At 46.1% G+C, this 20,062-nt stretch overlaps 1 protein-coding gene across 3 annotated transcripts in view; it reads left to right on the top strand.

Annotated features, from left to right (window-relative positions):
* The first annotated feature begins 1,867 nt into the window (after window positions 1-1,867).
* The window catches only part of crbn (cereblon), a 40,587-nt gene continuing 22,392 nt past the window's right edge, over window positions 1,868-20,062 (top strand). For 2 of the 3 annotated variants that reach the window (XM_041191818.1, XM_041191816.1), the window contains exons 1-2: window positions 1,868-1,957; window positions 15,407-15,513. In XM_041191818.1, the coding sequence (XP_041047752.1) occupies window positions 1,897-1,957; window positions 15,407-15,513 (168 nt within the window). In that variant the 5' untranslated portion in view covers window positions 1,868-1,896. Of the gene's footprint in view, window positions 1,996-15,404; window positions 15,514-20,062 lie in introns of all 3 variants that reach the window. The other variant, XM_041191817.1, reaches the window with a different exon arrangement.

Genomic DNA, 20,062 nt, shown 5'->3' with positions numbered 1-20,062 from the left:
CAGATTTCCTTCCATTAAATAGTTGGGTTTTTTCAACAATTGATGATAGTTGTTGTGGTCAGCATTACTGAGACTAGTCTTTATATTCCTGGTTTATTCATTATTGAATTTAAATTCCACCAGCTGCCATGGTGGGATTTGAACCCATATATCCAGAGAATTAGTCTGGGCCTCTGGATTACTAGTCCACTGGACTAGTAATCACAATTCTGGTGTTTATCAGTTCAAGAATATTTATCAGCCAACTTGATGAGAACAAAGATGGACATCTAAAATGTAACGTTTCAGTTTTCCACTGCATGATTGAATCATCTTTAGGTGATGCATCTTTCTACATGATTTAATTGACCTGTTTCCAGCGACTGCATGGTCACTTGACACATTTTGTGGTTGCATTTTCATGACTAGAAATCCCCAGGTGGTTAATTTCATGATTTAATGATTGTATTAACAAGGTTAAACTGTTTAAGTGAGTGAGATTTTGACAAAAAAAATGTCAGGAGCACAAACCCATTTCAGTGGATAAAATACATTTTCCAATGATATTAATAGAAAGTTTTACTGTACTAATTCCTATATAGGGTGATTTTTTTTGGAAAAACAAAACATCTGTGTATTTAACTGCATTACTTTTAAGGTAATTAGCAAATGAACCTGAAGAGAGATGAAGAGGTTTTTTTTGTGTAGCGAGTTGTTCTGATCTGAAATTTGTGTTGCCAACTTTGGTTGGACATATTGCTGGAGATTTAAGCGCATGACCTCCCATCTTCAAATTCGCGAGCAGACAACCAGGTTTTGTTTCCATGACCAATATTCTTATAATTCTTAACAAAAACAAAAACTGCTGGAAAAACTGAGCAGGTCCAACAGCATCCGCGGAGGGGAAGACAGAATCAATGCTTCGAGTCCGTATGACTAAGGGTTAAAAACAAAAAAACTGCGGATGCTGGAAATCCAAAACAAAAACAGAATTACCTGGAAAAACTCAGCAGGTCTGGCAGCATCGGCGGAGAAGAAAAGAGTTGACGTTTCGAGTCCTCATGACCCTTTGACAGAACTTGAGTTCGAGTCCAAGAAAGAGTTGAAATATAAGCTGGTTTAAGATGTGTGTGTGGGGGGCGGAGAGATAGAGAGAGAGAGAGGTGGGGGGGTGTGGTTGTAGGGACAAACAAGCAGTGATAGAAGCAGATCATCAAAAGATGTCAACGACAATAGTACAATAGAACACATAGGTGTTAAAGTTGGTGATATTATCTAAACGAATGTGCTAATTAAGAATGGATGGTAGGGCACTCAAAGTATAGCTATAGGGTGCTGTCGGACCTCCTGAGTTTTTCCAGCAGTTTTTGTTTTTGTTTTTGTTTCGGATTTCCAGCATTCGCAGTGTTTTGCTTTTTTTTTCTTATCATTCTTATTCTTATAAAAGAGCTCAAAGAAAATTAAAGCAACACAAAATTTTCTTTTTCATGCCCACATGATTTTTCTGCTAGATTCTTCATAGCAGTGTACAAGAGAGATTAATCCTCAATCCCTACGGAACAATCCTGGAAGGTTGCCAATCCTTTGCTTTGCCTGAAAGGGAGCAGATTGAATATTAATTTTCAAAAGGGAACTGTAAGGCTTAAAAAAGGAAAAGAATTGCAAGCCTGTGAGGACCCAGAGTTCTTTCAAAGAGCATGCACCATTAGAAAAGTGTGCCATAGATTCAAACAGAACCATACGTTCCCCGAAGCATTGCCTTGGTGGCTCTCACTGATGTATCATTGCAGTTGGAGAGTGGAGTTTGTAAGTCCCGGGAGGGCCTCTGGGGGTCGCAGGGTATCAGCCCTCGTTGCGCATGCGCGCCACGCTCCGAGTGCGTGTACTCCCCACCATGCACTGCGATAAACAACAAAGATGGCGGAGGAAGAAGAGGGAGGAGGTGATGAGAGAGACAATCGGCTCTTGCCGGTGCCAGGTAATGACCGGCCTCCCCCCACCCAGCTGAGGAGGACGAGCGTAGGAGTGAGAAGTACTGGGGACCGGACAGATGAGAGAAGGTCTGGGTCCGACTAAGGTTGCAGGTCCTGCCGACAGAAAGCAAAAGGGAAAGTGTTTTAGACACTGGGGCAAATCCGAGGGAGGGAGAAGGGAAATAGAGAGAGGAGGGGGAAGGGAAATAGAGAGAGGAGGGGGAAGGGAAGAGAGTGGGGGAGGGAGGTGGGCGTTGGGGGGGAAGAGAGAGGAGGAGAGGTTGGAGGGCAGGGTAGTGGGGAAGAGAGAGGGAGGGGAGAGGGAAGGGTGGAGGGAGGGGAGAGGGAAGGGTGGTGGGGAGGGGAGAGGGAAGGGTGGTGGGGAAGAGAGAGGGAGGGGAGAGGGAAGGGTGGTGGGGAGGGGAGAGGGAAGGGTGGTGGGGAGGGGAGAGGGAAGGGTGGTGGGGAGGGGAGAGGGAAGGGTGGTGGGGAGGGGAGAGGGAAGGGTGGTGGGGAGGGAAGGGTGGTGGGGAAGAGAGAGGGAGGGGTGAGGGAAGGGTGGTGGGGAGGGAAGAGGGAAGGGTGGTGGGGGGAGGGAAGGGTGGTGGGGAGGAGAGGAAGGGTGGTGGGGAGGAAGGGTGGTGGGGAAGAGAGAGGGAGGGGTGAGGGAAGGGTGGTGGGGAGGGAAGAGGGAAGGGTGGTGGGGAGGGAAGGGTGGTGGGGAGGGAAGGGTGGTGGGGAAGAGAGAGGGAAGGGTGGTGGGGAAGAGAGAGGGAGGGGTGAGGGAAGGGTGGTGGGGAAGAGAGAGGGGAGAGGGAAGGGTGGTGGGGAAGAGAGAGGGGAGAGGGAAGGGTGGTGGGGAAGAGAGAGGGGAGAGGGAAGGGTGGTGGGGGAAGAGAGAGAGGAGAGGGAAGGGTGGTGGGGGAAGAGAGAGAGGAGAGGGAAGGGTGGTGGGGGAAGAGAGAGAGGAGAGGGAAGGGTGGTGGGGGTGGGAGCGAGGGGAGGGTGGTGGGGGAGGGAGCGAGGGGAGGGTGGTTGGGGGAAGAGAGGGAGAGAGGGAGGGTGGTTGGGGGAAGAGAGGGAGAGAGGGAGGGTGGTTGAGGGGGAGAGGGAGGGTGGTTGAGGGGGAGAGGGAGGGTGGTTGAGGGGGAGAGGGAGGGTGGTTGAGGGGGAGAGGGAGGGTGGTTGAGGGGGAGAGGGAGGGTGGTTGAGGGGGAGAGGGAGGGTGGTTGAGGGGGAGAGGGAGGGTGGTTGAGGTGGAGAGGGAGGGTGATTGGGGGGAGAGGGAGGGTGATTGGGGGGAGAGGGAGGGTGATTGGGGGGAGAGGGAGGGTGATTGGGGGGAGAGGGAGGGTGATTGGGGGGAGAGGGAGGGTGATTGGGGGGAGAGGGAGGGTGATTGGGGGGAGAGGGAGGGTGATTGGGGGGAGAGGGAGGGTGATTGGGGGGAGAGGGAGGGTGATTGGGGGGAGAGGGAGGGTGATTGGGGGGAGAGGGAGGGTGATTGGGGGGAGAGGGAGGGTGATTGGGGGGGAGAGGGAGGGTGGTGGAGGGAGAGGGGAGAGAGCGGGAGGGTGGTGGAGGGAGAGGGGAGAGAGCGGGAGGGTGGTGGAGGGAGAGGGGAGAGAGCGGGAGGGTGGTGGAGGGAGAGGGGAGAGAGCGGGAGGGTGGTGGAGGGAGAGGGGAGAGAGCGGGAGGGTGGTGGAGGGAGAGGGGAGAGAGCGGGAGGGTGGTGGAGGGAGAGGGGAGAGAGCGGGAGGGTGGTGGAGGGAGAGGGGAGAGAGCGGGAGGGTGGTGGAGGGAGAGGGGAGAGAGCGGGAGGGTGGTGGAGGGAGAGGGGAGAGAGCGGGAGGGTGGTGGAGGGAGAGGGGAGAGAGCGGGAGGGTGGTGGAGGGAGAGGGGAAAGGGAGGGAGGGTGGTGGGAGAGAGAGGGGAAAGGGAGGGAGGGTGGTGGGAGAGGGAGGGTGGAGTGGGGGAGAGGGGTGGGAGAGGGAGGGTGGGGGAGTGGTTTGGAAGAGAGGGAGGGTGGGGTGGGGGAGAGGGGTGGGAGAGAGAGGGAGGGTGGGGTGGGGGAGAGGGAGGGTGGGGTGGGGGAGGGAGGGTGGGGTGGGGTGGGGGAGGGTGGGGTGGGGGAGAGGGAGGGTGGGGTGGGAGAGAGAGGGAGGGTGGGGTGGGGGCGAGGGGTGGGAGGGAGAGGGAGGGTGGGGTGGGGGGGGCGAGAGGTGGGAGGGAGGGGGTGGGGGCAAGGGGTGGGAGGGAGGAGGTGGGGTGGGGGGAGAGGGGTGGGAGGGAGAGGGAGGGTGGCGGGGGAGGGCGCAAGGCCAGAGGGAGGGTGGGTGGTGGGGGAGGGAGCGAGTGGAGAGGGAGGGTGGTGGGGGAAGGAGCGAGGTGAGAGGGAATGTGGTGGGGGAGAGAGAGGGAGAGGGAGGGTGGTGGAGGGAGAGGGATGGTGCTAGGGGAGAGGAAGGGTGATGGGAGAGAGGGGAGAGGGAGGGGGTGGGGGAGGGAGAGGGAGGGTGGTGGGGGAGGGAGCAAGGGAAGAGGGAGGGTGGTGGGGATGGGAGCGAGGGGAGGGTGGTGTGGGAGAGGGGGTAGAGGGAGGGTGGGGGGGTGAAGAGAGGGTGGGTGAGGGGAGAAAAACAGAAGAGGGAGGGTGTTGGGGAAGAGAGAGAAGGGGGAGAGGGAGCATGGGAGATGAGGGGGAGAGGAAGAGGGATGGGGAGACAACGGTGAGTGAGGGAGGGGAAAGGTGTGAGGAGGAATAGAGGAGTGGATGGGGAGATGAGAGAGGGGCAAGTGGGAGGGAGAGGTACCGGAGAGGGCGAGAAGGGTTGGGGGAGCTGTGGGAGGAGAAGGGTTGGAAGGGAGGGTGACTAGCAGAGGGAATGGGAATTGAGAGATGGACGTGGAGAGAGGAAGGAGAAATGGAAAAAGGGGAGGGTTGAAAACAATGTTGAGGAGAAGGGCTGGAGCAAGGAGCGAGAGGAGTGGGGAGATGGGAGATATCTGGGCGAGGGGAAGAGCATTCTTTTGCTGATTATTACTTGCAACATACTGCCGGTTCCTTTAAATCCTGTGTTCGTTATTTAGTGTAACCTTTGAAATATTTCAATACCAACTGGTCTCTATACTGATACAAGTTGGTTAATGCAGCCAAGTAGAGTTGGTCAAATCCACAGTTGATTTTGAATTTTTGGAGATTTTATATTTAGTGATGGTGAATAATTTTATCTTCAAATTCATGGGGGTTTGAAAAGTACCTTGTCTAATATTTCTGAATATTCTGAGAGGAGGATATTGTGTGAATAATTGATTGATAACTGGTGTCGCTACAATACTAGTTAAGGTCAGCCATTGCTGAGATGGTAACATACTCGCTCTGGCTAGAAATGGTGGAGGTTCAAAAAGACTTGGGGTTCTAGGTAAACGGATTATTAAGTCATAAAAAGGTACAGAAAATAATCAGAAAGGCTAAAGGAATTCTGGCCTTTATATTTAGAGGGATAGAAGAGAGTAGAAGTCATGTTTCAACTATGCAAAGCCCTGGTCAGACCACATCTGGAGTATTGTGAGCAGCCCTGGGCAACACAACTTAGGAAACATATATTGGCACTTGTTGGGAGTGCAACATAGGTTTACCAGAATGATACCTAGACTCCAAATTAAATTGAGAGTTTACAAAACTATGGGTGTGTTCTCTGGAACATAGAAGGTTAAGGGGTGATTTTATCGAAGATTTCAAGATAAGGGAAACAGAAAGCGTAGGTTGGGAGAAACTATTTCCCCAAGTAGGAAACACTTGTAAAGGATGTCAGTAGTTAGGAACTCTTCTGCAAATAGCAATCGATACCAGATTAATTGTTAACTTTAAAGCTGAGATTTATAGCTTTTTTTAGCTAAAGCTATCAAGGAATATGGGGCAAGGGTGGGTATTTAAATGACTGAACAGATTCAAGGGGCGAAATAGCCTACTACTATACAAGGTGGTGGTCTTCCCATGTCTGCTGTCCTTGGCCTTCTAATTGGTAGCATTTGTGGGTGTGGAAGGTGCTGCCTAAGGAGCCTTGGTGAATTCTTGCAGTGCATCTTGCTGATTGTACACTGCTGCCTCTGTGTCAGAATATTTATGGATGGGGTGCCAATCAAGCGGACTGCTTAGTCCTGAATGGTGTCAAGTTTCTTGAGTGTTGTGGGAGCTCATTCAGGCAAGTGGAGAGTATTCCATCATACTCCTGATTTGTGCCTTGTAGATAGTGGATAGGCTTTGGGGAGTCAAGAGGTGAGTTATTGCCACAGGATTCCTAGCCTCTGACCTGCTCTTGTAGCCACAGTATTTATATGGCTAGTCCAGTTCAGTTTCTGGACAATGGTAAACCCCTACGATGTTGATGGTTGGAGCTTCAGCAATGGTGCTTTCTTTGAATGTCAGGGAGCGATGGTTAGATTCTCTCTTGTTGGAGATGGCATTACCTGGCACTTGTGTGGTGCTAATGTCTCTTGCCACTCGTCAGCCCAAACCTGGATTTTGTCCAGGTTTCTCTGAATTTCGACATGGATTGCTTCAGTATCTGAGGAGTTGCGAATAGTACTGAGCATTGTGGGATCATCAGCGAACATCCCCACCTCTGACCTTATGATAGAAAGAAGGTCATTGATGTAGCAGCTGAAGATGGTGGGCCTAAGACACTACCCTGAGGAACACCTGCAGTAATGACTGGAACTGAGAAGATGGACCTCCAACAGCCACAACCATCTTCCTTTGTGCTAGGCATGATTCTAACCCGCTTCCCAGTTGACTCCAGTTTTGCCAGGGCTCCTTAATGTCACACTCAGTCAAATGGTGCCTCATGGGCAGTCACTCTCCTCAACTCAGGTGTTCAGCTCTTTTGCTCATGTTTGAACCAAGGCTGTAATGAAGGAGGGAGATGAGTGGCCCTGGCGTAACCCAAACTGAGTGTCAGTGAGCTGGTTATGGCTAAACAATTGCTGCTTGATAGCACTGTTGGTGACCCCTTCCATTACTTTGAAGATGGAGTGTAGACTGATGGGGTGGTGATTGGCTGCATCGGATTTTTCCTGCTATTTGAGTACAGGACAAACCTGGTCAATTTTTGAAATTGCCAAGTAGATGCCGTGTTTTAGCTGTACTAGAACAGCTTGATGAAGGGTGCAGCAAGTTCTGGAGCACAAGTCTTCAGTAATTTTGCTGGAACCTTGTCTGGGCCCATTGCCTTTGCAGTATCCAGTGCCATCAGCCATTTCTTGATATACGTGGAGTGAATTGAATTGCTGAAGACTGACATCTGTGATGCTGGTGACCTTCAGAGGAGGCTGAGATGGATCATCCACTCAGCACTTCTAGTTGAAGATTGTTGCAAATGCTTCAGCCTTATCTTTTGCACTGCTGTGCTATGCTCCTCCATCATTGAGGATGGGGTATTTGTGGAAGCATTTGCCACCACCTCCAGTGAGTTGTTTAATTGTCCACCACCATTCTTGACTGGATGTGGCAGGACTGCGGAGCTTAGATCTGATCCCTTGGTTGTGGGATCACTTAGCCCTGTCTACCCTGATTATACTGTTTGGTATGCAAGTAGTCCTGTGTTGTAGCTTCACCCATATTAACACCTCATAGGTATGCCATGCTGCTCCTGGCCTGCCCTCCTACACTCTTCATTGAACCAAGTTTGATCCCCTGGCTTGATGGTAATGGTAAAGTGGCGGGTATGCTGGGCCATACGGTTACAGATTGTGGTTGAGTACAATTCTGCTGATAACCCACAGCACTTCATGGATGCTCAGTCTTGAGTTGCTAGATCTGTTCGTAATCTATCTCTCGGCACGGTGTTTTTTTTTACTGAATTCAAATTTCACCATCTGCCATGGTGAGATTCAAACCCAAGTCCTCAGAGCATTACCCTGGGTGTCTCGAATGCTAGTCCAGTGACAATACAACTATGCCACCACCTCCCCTAATATAATGCCACCCAGCACAATGAAGGGTATCCTCAATGTGAAGAAGGGACTTCATCTCCACAAGGACTGTGCAGTGATCACTCTTCCCGATACTGTCGTGGGCAGATGTATCTACGGCAGGCCGGTTGGTGGCGATGAGGTCAAGTATGTTTTTCTCGTTGGTTCCCTCACCTCCTGCCACAGACCCAGTTTAGCTATGTCCTTTAGGATTCAGCCAGCTCAGTCAGTAGTGCTGTTACCGAGCCACTCTTGGTGATGGATGTTGAAGTTCCCCACCCAGAGTACATTCTTGCCACTCTCAGTGCTTCCTCCAAGTGGTGTTCAACATGGAGGAGCACTGATTCATCAGCTGAGGGAGAGCGGTACGTAATAATCAGGAGGTTTCCTTGTCCATGTTTGACCTGATGTCATGAGACTTCATGGGGTCTGGAGTTGATGTTGAGGACTCCCAGGGCAATTCCCTCCTGACTGTATACCACTGTAACTACTGCAATCACAGTATTAAGAAGAGATTGCATCAAAATCTTTGTATTCCAGTGTTCATTGGGTATAACATAAAAGATGAATTTATAAAGGCAACACAAATTTTGTGATCATTTCAAGCATAAAGTATTAGTCACCATTTGCTATGAAAGTGAATCTTCAGTTTTTACCCTTGCTGCTCAGCATAGATGATGTTGCTGAAGGTTTATGGAACCTTTCAGATGAATTGAAGTAATAGGACTTCATTGGCTATAAAAGCACTTTGGAATGCTCTGTAGTCATTAAAGGTGCGATCCTAAATACAAGTGTTTCGTTTTTTTCACTGCAAAACCCTGTGTCTGCCTGGATGTATCCCCAGTATGATGCTTTTTCTGATCTGCCCTCTGGTTTACATATGGTTAACATGGTCTAGTCAAGCAGCTTAAAAAGTAGTGATGAAAGAAAATATTTGTCATAAGATGGGACAACAGTTAACATGTAATGTGAAGAGGAACTGGAGCGAGAAATTAGTTCAAAAGGCTTCCAGAGTGTACTGTTACAATCTGGCCTAAGAGGATTAGCTGTCCTTTACTAGGTGTTTCCATTACTGTACCTTTGTCTTCATTACTTAAAGTTGACGTATCAGCTGAAATTAACTTGTGTGGAAGATTAGGATGCAATGGTGACATTGCAGCTGACAAATCATTACCATGTACTTGAAGTATAGTGAGGATGTATCAATTCGAATATTACTAATGTTCTGCAAGAAACTGTTTTATCCACAGTAACCACTAGTTTAAGTGAGAATGGTATGTTGCCTCCCTGGTACCAGGGTCAAGAATGTCACGGCGCGGCTGCAGGACATTTTTCTGGGGGATGGTGATCGGCCAGAGGTCGTGGTCCAGGTTGGTACCAATGACTTGGGTAGGAAAGTGGATGAGGTCCTGAAAGCAGACTTTAGGGAGCTAGGAGGGAGATTGAAAAACAGGACCTCTAAAGCAAGTAATCTTGGGATTACTCCCAGCCCAACATGTAATGAGAATTGAGCGAGTAAACATGTAGCTGGAAATCTGGTGTAGGAGGGAGGGCATCAGATTTCTGGGGTATTGGGACCAGTTCTGGGGAAGGTGGGACCTGTACTAGCTGGACGGTCTACACCTGAAGAGGATTGGGATGAATATCCTTGCAGGTAGATTTGCTGGTGGGGGGAGGTTATACTAGATTGGCGGGGGGGGTGAGAACCTGAGGACAAATTCAGAGCAGGGAACAGGAGATGGAGAATTAGTGAGTGACTCTGAAAGACAGAAGCAGCACAGGTTCAAAAGTGTACAGCACAGGAATTTGGCAGTGTTAAAAGGCATATTTGCAAATGCATAGAGCATAGTGAATAAAGCTGTTGAGCTGAGGGCACTAACACGTGGCAGCATGATATCATTCGCTATAATAGAAACTTAGCTTAAGGAGGGGCAAAAACGACAGCTCAACATCCCTAGATATATAGAGCTTTCAGGCAAGATGCGGTGGGGGGGGAGATAAAAAACGGGGTGTAGCATTATTGGATAAAGAATCAACTATAGCTATGAGGAGGGATGATAAAATAATGAAGCATCAAATGAAGCCATAAGGGTTGAGCTCAGAAATAAAAAAAAAGGGGCAGCTGCACTGCTAAGACGCCCAAATAGCGGAAGGGAGTTAGAATAGCAAATATGTAGACTCATTTCTGAGTGCAAAAACAACAGGGCAGTAATCGTTGGGGACTTCAGCTACCCTAATATCAATTGGGATATGAACAGTGTGAACGGCACTGAGGGTGGAAAATTATTGAACTGCATTCAAGGTAATTTTTTTTAGCCAGCATATAACAAGCCCAAGAGGGGGTGCAATTCTAGATTTAATCTTAGGAAATGAAGCTGGGCAAATGGATGAAGTAGCAGTGAACTAAGGAAACAGGAGCCGAAGTAGGCCACTCGGCCCCTCGAGCCAGCTCTACCATTCAATAAAATTATGGCTGACCTGTTTTTGTTTCAAATTCTACATTTCCCATCTACCCCGATGATTTTTGATTCCTTTGCCTAACAAGAATTTATCTACCTCTGCCTCAAAAATATTCAGTGTTCTCCACTTCCACTGCCTTCTGAGGCAGACAGATCCAAAGTCGCACAACCCTCTGAAAGAAAAAAATTCTCCTCACCTCTGCCCTATAAGGGTTACTCCTAATTTTAAAACAGTGGTGCCTAGCGCTGGACTCAGCCACAACAGGAAACATCCTTTCCACGCCCAATTTGTCAAGATCATTCAAGATCTTATATACTTAATCAAGTTACTCTCACTCTTCTAAACTTCAGTGGAAACAAGACCAGCCTGTCCAACCTATCCTCATAAGACAACCCGCTCATTCCAGGTCTCAATCTCCTCTGAACCGCCTCCAATGCGTTTACACCCTTAAATACCAAAACTGCACGTATTGGAGATGCGGTCTCACCAATGCCCTGTATAACTGAAGCATAACATCCTTGCTTTTATGTTCAATTCCTGTGATAAAATAGAGCATTCCATTAGTCATGTTGATATACTAACTTTTTGTGACTCATGCACAAGGGCACCTAGATCTATTTGGGGAACCATTTTGGGGATAGTGACCATAATATAGTTGGATTTAGCATCATTTTGGAAAAGGACAAAGATAGAACAGGCGTACAAGTTCTAAATTGTGGGAAGACAAATTTTACAAAGCTGAGAGTTGAGCTGGCGAGAGTGGACTGGATACAGCTATTAGAAGGAAAAACTGTGTCAAATCAGTTGGATGCATTCAAAGGTGAAATTCTACAGGAACAGTGTAGACATGCCTCCACAAAGGAAAAGGGTGGTACTGCCAAATCTAGAGCCCTCAGTTATCCAGAAGCATATAGACCAAGATAATGCAGAAAAAGAAAGCTTATTACAGTCACAAAAATCTTAATGCTGTAGAGAGCCTAGAGGAGTGTAGAAAGTACAGGGGTGAAGTAAAAATTGAAATTAGGAAAGCACAGAGAGGATGTGAAAAAATATTGGCAGGTAAAATCAAAGAAAGCCCTAAGATATTTCTTACCAGTACATTGAGCAAGAGAATAACTAAGGAAAAGTTAGGGCCTATCAGAGATGTACATGGTGGGTTGATGCAGAAGATGTGGGCAGGGTTCTCAATGAGCACTTTGTCTCTGGCTTCACTAAAGAGAGGGATGATGCAGACATTCTAGTTAAAGAGGAGAAGTGTGAAATATTAGATACAATAAACTTAGTGAGAGAGGAAGTACTGGAGAGGCTGGCATCCTTGAAGATGGATAAAATCACCAGAGCCAGATGGATTATATCCCAGGCTGTTGAAGGAAGCCAGGGAGAAAATACTGGATGCTCTAAGGATCATTTTCCAATCCTCACTAGATACAGGTGAGGCCCCAGAGGTTTAGAGGTCTGCGAATGTTGCACCATTATTTTAAAAGGGTGCAAGGGATAGGCCAGGAAATTATAGGCTGATCAATCTGACTTTGTGGTGGGCAAATTATTGGAAACAATTCTGAGAGACAGATAAACTGTCATTTAGAAAGGCAAGGATTGATCAGGGATAGTCAGCATGGTTTTATGGGAAGATTATGTCTCACTAATTTAATAGAATTTTTGAGAAAGTAACAAGGAGGATTGATGAAGTAGTGCAGTGGATGTTATCTACGTGGATTTCAGTAAGGTATTTGACCAGGTCCCACATGGCAGACGGGTCAGAAAAGTGAAATCTCACAGGATACAGGAAAAGGTGGCAGGTTGGATCCAAAATTGGCTCAGTGACAGGAAACAAAGGGTTGATGGATGTTTTTGCAAATGGAGAATAGTTTCCAATGACATTCCACAGGGCTCAGTATTGGGGCCCTTGCTGTTTGTTGTATATATTAATGATTTACACTTAAATGTGGGAGGCATGATTGGGAAATTTGCAGATGACACAAAAATTGGCCGTATAGTTGATAGTGAGGAGGATAGCTTGCACACTTCAAATCTTTCTGTATAATACCTGCTTTCTTCACCTCGGTCTTCTATGGATATATTTTCTTCAAAAATAACAAGGTTATATGTGATGCAGAGACTCTGGTACAATTTGAATGTTTTTGGTACAATTTGAATGTTTTAGATACTGGAAACTGCAGCTGGTTTACACTTAAATTAGTTAATCTCATTCAGGGATGGGTGGTTAGGGGAAGCATTGCAAATCTCTTTGATGTTCCCAGGTAAGAAAATAGAAAACCAACCAGTTTTTCCTCTATCTAGTCACTACTCCTGAACAACACTTGTGTGAATGTAAAAGATAATTTCAAACAGGAAGAGAAGCCATTTGAATTCCCATAGGCTGTGAAATTGCACCATAACTCTTTTGAAAATTGTGAAATTTCAGTATTTCCACTTAATTTCATCAAGACTTAAGGGGAAATTTTCATTTAGAAGTAAAATTTGATAGCTTTTTGTGTAACTGCTATGTTACAGAAGCAAAGAATACAGTGCATCAGGAGAGAGTTAGAAAATATAGAATGAGTGAGCTAATAAGCAGGAACAATTACTTAGGTGCAGTCGTATCATATAGCTGTGGCAAGTTATAGTTGCAAATAAAATGAATTGTTTTTAATTGAATATGAAATGTTTGTGCTGTACAGATTTATCTCTTTCAAGAATTTATTTTATGAAGGCTTTACACATTTTGATTACATGATCCTTGCAAGCAGAATATATAAATTAAGATTTTTTTGGTTTGCATTTGTGCTTGCTCAAGTTTAAGCAACTTGTTTCTGCTCCTGAGTTTCATTTGGGTCATATAGGGAAACACAGCTGCCAATTTGCATGCAGCCAGTTCCAACAAGCAAGATAAATGGCCAGTTAATTGTTATGTTTAGGGAGTGGATGTTGGCCAGGAGAGCTTCCCTCTGCTTTAAACACTGCCACAGAATCTTTTATGTCCATCTAAACAACTAGAAGGGATCTTGATTTAATGTTCACAGATGGCACTTCTGACAATGCAGCATTCTTAGATTTCTGCATTGAGGTGTCAGCCAGGTTCTGTGGTCAAGTTGAGGAGCTTGAACCCACACCCTTCTGACTCAGGAACCTATTGGTCCAATTAATGCATGTTTTTACTAAAGAGAAAACTTGAGCAGATCAAAGCATTGTATGGCATCTACTTTTGTGAATTCCACTCGAGCATGGTGAAGCATTCTTTTGTGCAGTTGTCAATGAGAGACAATTGCAATGAAACATAAATGAAAGTATGTTTTCTATATTCCAGTATGGATTTGAGCTCAGTACTTAATAGGGCAAGGAAACATTTAGACCAATGAAATGCTTCTAATTTTAGTAAAGTTTTCATGATTACTGCAATCTTCATATAAGACATTCTAAAATTTAAATTGCTGCTAACTTCTCCACTTTCTACAATCCTGACAGTTGTTTTCATTATATTACTGCAGCAGAATAACTGGGAAAAAGGAGAAAGGGTTCACTTGTCATGATGCCTAGGAGGGTAACAATTAAAAAGGGCTGCTCAATCTAGGTGAGGAAATCTGGAATGAGAATAGGCCATTCATATTGAAATGGGCATCATTTTTACAAGCCATGTGCGAATTGCCTCATTACTGTAGTCACTTTAAGGAGAGCTTTGTAAAATTCCTTCCTGAAGTTTCCACCAGAACTCAATGGAGTGAAGTACAGAAGATCTATTTTATCATTTACCTTTAAATAATTCAGTGACTGATTGCTTTCTGTGGATGATATTTCCATGGATGATATTTCTGTGGTGTACCAGTGATGTTGATCTCATATTTGATCATTGCTATTAATACTTTGTCTTATAAACTGTAATTGTTCACCAGAAATGTCCATTCTTTTTTCCTTTCCTCATTTCTTTCACCTATAAGTTAGTTTGTTTATATTTTCATCAAGTCACCATGGCTTACTTATTACAAAGTTAGTTGATCTTATAACGCTCCTCAACTCACTTTTAAAAGGTGCACAAAGTGGCTGAATTGTTGGAAAGATTAACTCAACAGAGATTGGAGATTTAAGGCTTACAGTAGCCTAGTAGTTATCGTGCAGGGCTAGGAGCCCAGAGTTCACAAGTTCAAATACCACAATGGCAAGCTGTGAAATTGACTAATACCAAACAACGATCATGCCATATTGTTGTAATAGCCCAGATCTTTTGGCTTCTGGATAGTCGGAGACTGGATGTACCCCAGAAGATGTGCATTGGACCCCTCATTAGTCCCAATGCACTGACTCCGAGAATTACTTGAGAAATGTGAACTTTGATGGGTTATTCTCCTGCTCCCAGGGACCTCCTGAAAATGTCTCCAACTCTGAGTTAGAGTCTGAGACTTCGGATAGTTCTAACTTATCTAGGTGGATGGTTACCCAAGAAACATTAGACTGATTAAAACCTAGTCTAACTCCTGAGTAACTACAGAACTGAAACTCACCACCTGTCCTCTTCTTCACCCCCCTTTGCCTGCTCCTGCAAACCCCTCCAACACCACAACTGCCCCAACCTAGCCTGACTAGCCCCCAACCTCACCACCTGACTCCTTCCATGCACCTCCCCCTTGCTGCCAGCCAATTGCTTCCCCCAGCCTGACCTGGCAAGGCCCTCACCCAACTGGACTAGCCCCTGGTGCGACAGACACCCCCAACCTGACTACCCCTCCTGACCCCTCTTACCACCCGCCTATCACCCTACTGTCCCTGTTCTCTTTGCCTCCCACACTCGCCCGGTCCTCCCATCCTCCTCTTCACATTCCTACCCCCGTGCCCACTCCTGAATTTCCTCATGCCTGGAACTATTTTCTTAACTCTTTTCTGCACCCTTGCTAAAGTCTTCACATTCTTTCTAAAGTGCGGTGCACAGAATTGGATATACTACTCCAGTTGAGGCTGGACTGGTGTTTTATAAAGGTTATCTTGTAACTTTTTCAGTATTGTGAAGTTTTTTTTCTTTCAATTATTAGATGATGAAGATGACTTTGCTGAAATGGAGGTGGAAGACCATGACAGTGAAGAAGCTGAGAAACCTAATACCATCAATTTTGATCCTAGTTTACCAACCGCACATTCTGTATGTACAAAAATGCAAAATGTTAAAACTGTTGGAGTGACAGGATTTGTCTCTAAAACCAGCTGCTTTCAAGCTTACATCCTGCATTGTAATATTTTAAGTATGGAGAACAAAATGGCCTAAGAAAAGTAATTCTGGACTTGAAAGCCCATGTAAATCCCTTGTGTTACTGAGTAAAGTGGGCAAAGAAAGAATGCCTTAACATATCATCAGCATGACCCCAAACTGCTGCGTAGCGTCATGGCTTGAGATGTTACCATAATTCATTGCTGACAGTGATCTATTATGAACCTTGTCAGTTTTCAAATGAGAAAAAATAAATCAAATTGATGCTTTTCTTTGTCATGTAAATTCTGTTAAAATACAATTCTTTCCACTTTTTCTCTGCATGGTTTGCTACAAATTGGATCAAAAAAATAGGAAGCAAAGTGCATTGAGAATGAAAACTATTGCAAGCACAGTGGGTTTGGAAACATCAGCTCTTAATTGCTCAAAATCTTTCCACAACAATTATCATAGAATAATACAGCATAGAAGGTGACCATTCAGCCCCCTATTATACCATTTCGAGCTCTTTGAATGAGTTATCCAATAAATCCCATTCCATTGCGCTCTTCCCATAGCCCTGCAGATTTTTCCCTTGAAATGTTTATCCAATTCCCTTTTAAATGTTATTGAATTTGCTTCTACCAGCCTTTTCAGGTGGTGCACTGTAGATGATCATAACTCACTGAATTTGTTTTCTCCCATCACCTTTTGTCACCAATTCTTTTGGCAATTAACTTAAACCTGTGTCTTATGGTTGCTTATCTGAGGGCTGCCAGATTGTAATTAAGTGCCTTATAGTAGCATTTTGTTTATGTCACAATAGATTAGCTGTTAGGAGTTAAATGTTCAAGCTCTACTACAGTTTCTGTTGGCAAAATGCGTTGAAACCAAAGCAAAGGGAAGTTGTGACTTCAGATTAATAGAGATTTCTAGAACTTTGTTCTTATTAGTAATTTACTCTATAGTAAGGAATGTTGATTCAATATGCTCGAGCCTTGTCATATTTTAATGTCCTTCTATGAAAAACCACTGGGCAGGTATTTTAACTTTCTAGCGGAGTTATTTCCTATACTAAAATTCATATTTTGTGAACTGATATGGAAAATAGCCCCTCATTTCCTAGTTCAAATTCAGGAGAAGGCATTCGGTCCATTTAGCCCAACTGTCCACAATATTCCTTTTGTGCATTTCTAATCTTGGATTCCATTCATGATGAGAACCTATATGGTCCCTTCTTGACACCCATTCAGGTTTCTTGTTCCATCATTCATGCTTGTAATTTTTCCTCATTGTTTTCTTTCAGTAAAAAAGGTGATCCTACGCTCCTATTTCTTCTTATCCTTAACATGAACCTTGTGCTTAAATTCTGTATATCATTTTTCATTTCTTTTTGAAAAAGAACAAACCCTTGATCCTTCCTCATGCACAGCTCCTGTAAGTCAGAGGTCAACTGTTTAGTCATTATTTGTGCCACCTGAATATCTTTGTTGAAGTAAGGAGACCAGTACTACTTGCAGTAATCCCACCAGAGCCAAATCCTGTCTGGATTTCTATATCATATTCCACCCATGTATCCTAACATAAGGGGAGGCAATGGTGAAACCAGAGACCCTTAATGCTCTGGGGACTCAGGTTCGAATCCCACCACGACAGATGGTGGAATTTGAATTCAATAAAAATCTGGAATTAAGAGTCTAATGATGACCATGAAACCATTGTCAATTGTTGTTTACTAATGTCCACTTAGGTGAGGCTAGGGTTATGTGACTAGAATGTGGTTGAATCTTAAATGCCCTAGCAAGCCACTCAGTTGTAACAAACCGCTACATAGTCACAAGAAAGGAATAAAACTGGTTGGACCACTGGTGACCTAGGCACAGGAAACAACAACGGCAATCACAGCCCTGTTTACCCTGCTTACTAGTCCTTACTAACATCTGGGGGCCCATGCCAAAATTGGGAGAGCTGTCTCTCAAACTAGTCAAGCCTTACATATGACTGTGAGGATGACTATGTCCCAGAGAGGTGGCCAGCTGAGGTGACGGTACAGTAGTATACAGTGGGGAGGGAGTTGCCCTGGGAGTCCTCAACATCGACTCTGGACCCCATGAAGTCTCAGGCATCAGGTCAAATGTGGGCAAGGAAACCTGCTGATTACCACGTACCACCCTCCCTCAGCTCAATCAGTGCTCCTCCATGTTGAGCATCACTTGGAGGAAGCACTGAGGGTGGCAAGGGAGCAGAATGTACTCTGGGTGGGGGACTTCAATGTCCATCACCAGGAGTAGCTCCGAGCACCATCACTGACTGAGCTGGCCGAGTCCTAAATGACTGGGTCTGCGGCAGGTGGTGAGGGAACCAACATACTTGACCTCACCAACCTGCCTGCCATGGATGCATCTGTCCATGACAGTATTGGTAGAAGTGACCGCCGCACAGTCATTGTGGAGACACAATCCTGCCTTCACATTGAGGATACCCTCCATCGTGTTGTGTGACATTACTGCCGTGCTAAATGGGATAGATTTAGAACAGATCGAGCAACTCAAGGCACTGTGGGATATCTTTTGCAGCAGAATTGTACTCAAACACAATCTTGTAACCTCATGGCCCGGCATATCTCCCACTCTATCATTACCATCAAGCCAGGGGAAATCAACCCTGGTTCAATGAAGATCGCCAGGAGCAGCACCAGACATACCTAAAAATGAGATGTCAACATGGTGAAGCTATTGTGTGCCAAACAGCATAAGCAGCAAGCAATCGACAGGGCTAAGCGATCCCCCAACCACCGGATCAGATCTGGAATCCTGCCACACACAGTCGTGAATGGTGGTGGACAATTAAACAACTCACGGGAGGAGGCAGCTCCACAAACATCCCCATCCTTAATGAAGGAGGAGCCCAGCACATCAATGCAAAAGATAAGGCTGAAGCATTTGCAGCACTCTTCAGCCAGAAGTGCCGAGTGGGTAATCCCATCTCGGCGGCCTCCGGAGGGCCCCAACATCACATATGCCAGTCTTCAGCTAATTTGATTCACTCCATGTGATATCAAGAAACAGCTGAAGGCACTGGATACTGTAAAGGCTATGGGCCCTGACAATATGCCGGCAATAGTACTGAAGACTTGTGCTCCATAACTTGCCACGCCCGTAGCCAAGTTGTTCCAGTACAGCTACATCACTGGTATCTACTGAGGTATGTGGAAAATTGCCCAGGTATGTCCTGTACACAAAAAGCACGACAAATCCAACCCGGCCAATTACCGCCCCATCAGTCTACTCTCGATCATCAGTAAAGTAATGGAAGGGGTCATCAACCGTGCTATCAAGCGGCACTTGCTTAGCAATAACCCGCTCACTGATGCCCTGATTGGGTTCTGCCAGTGCCACTCAGCTCCCGACCTCATTACAGCCTTGGTTCAAGCATGGCCAAAAGAGCTGAACTCCCGAGGTGAGGTGAGAGTTGCCCTTGACGTCAAAGCCGCATTTGACTGAGTGTGGCACCAAGAAGCCCTGGCAAAACTGGAGTCAATGGAAATTGAGGAAAACTCTCTACTGGTTGGAGTCATACCTAGCACAAAGGTTGTGGTTGTTGGAGGCCAGTCATCTCAGCTCCAGGACATCACTGCAGGAGCTCCTCAGGGTAGCATCCTAGGCCCAACTATCTTCAGCTGCTTCATCAATGACTTCCCTTCCATAAGGTCAGAAGTAGGGGTGTTGGCTGATTGTGCAATATTCACCATTCGCGGCGACTCCGATACTGATATAGTCCATGTCCAATTGCAGCAAGACCTGGATGATATCCAGGCTTGGGCTGACATTGGGCAAGTAACATTCGCACCAAACTAGTGTCAGGCAATGTCCATCTCCAACAAGAGAGAATCCGACCATCGGTCCTTAATGTTCAGTGCTATTCCATCACTGAATCTCCCCACTATCAATATTCTGGGGGTTACCATTGACCAGAAACTGAACTGGACTAGCCATATAAATACTGTGGCTACAAGAGCAGGTCAGAGACTAGGAATCATGTGACGAGTAACTTACCTCCTGACTCCCCAAAGCCTGTCTGCCATTTACAAGGCACAAGTCAGGAGTGTGATGGAACAGACCCCACTTGCCTGGGTGAGTGCAGCTCCCACAACATTCAAGAAGCTTGACACCGTCCAGGACAAAATCCACTTGATTGGCACCACATCCACAAGCATTCACTCCCTCCACCACCAGAACACAGTGGTAGCAGTGTGTACCACCTACAAGATGCACTGCAGGAATTCACCGAGGGTCCTTAGACAGCACCTTCCAAACCCAAGACCACTGCCATCTATAAGACAAGGGCAGCAGATAGATGGGAATACCATCTGGAGGTTCTCCTCCAAGTCAGTCACCACCCTGTCTCAAGTTTATCGCCATTCCTTCATTGTCGCTGGGTCAGCATCCTGGAACGCCCTCCCTAACAGCACTGTAGGTGTACTTACACCACGTGGACTGCAGCA

Source organism: Carcharodon carcharias, chromosome 7, assembly GCF_017639515.1.
Source record: "Carcharodon carcharias isolate sCarCar2 chromosome 7, sCarCar2.pri, whole genome shotgun sequence".
Classification (NCBI taxonomy): Eukaryota; Metazoa; Chordata; class Chondrichthyes; order Lamniformes; family Lamnidae; genus Carcharodon; species Carcharodon carcharias.
Note: the sequence above shows the minus strand (reverse complement) of the source record. Positions and strands in the feature narration are given on the sequence as shown.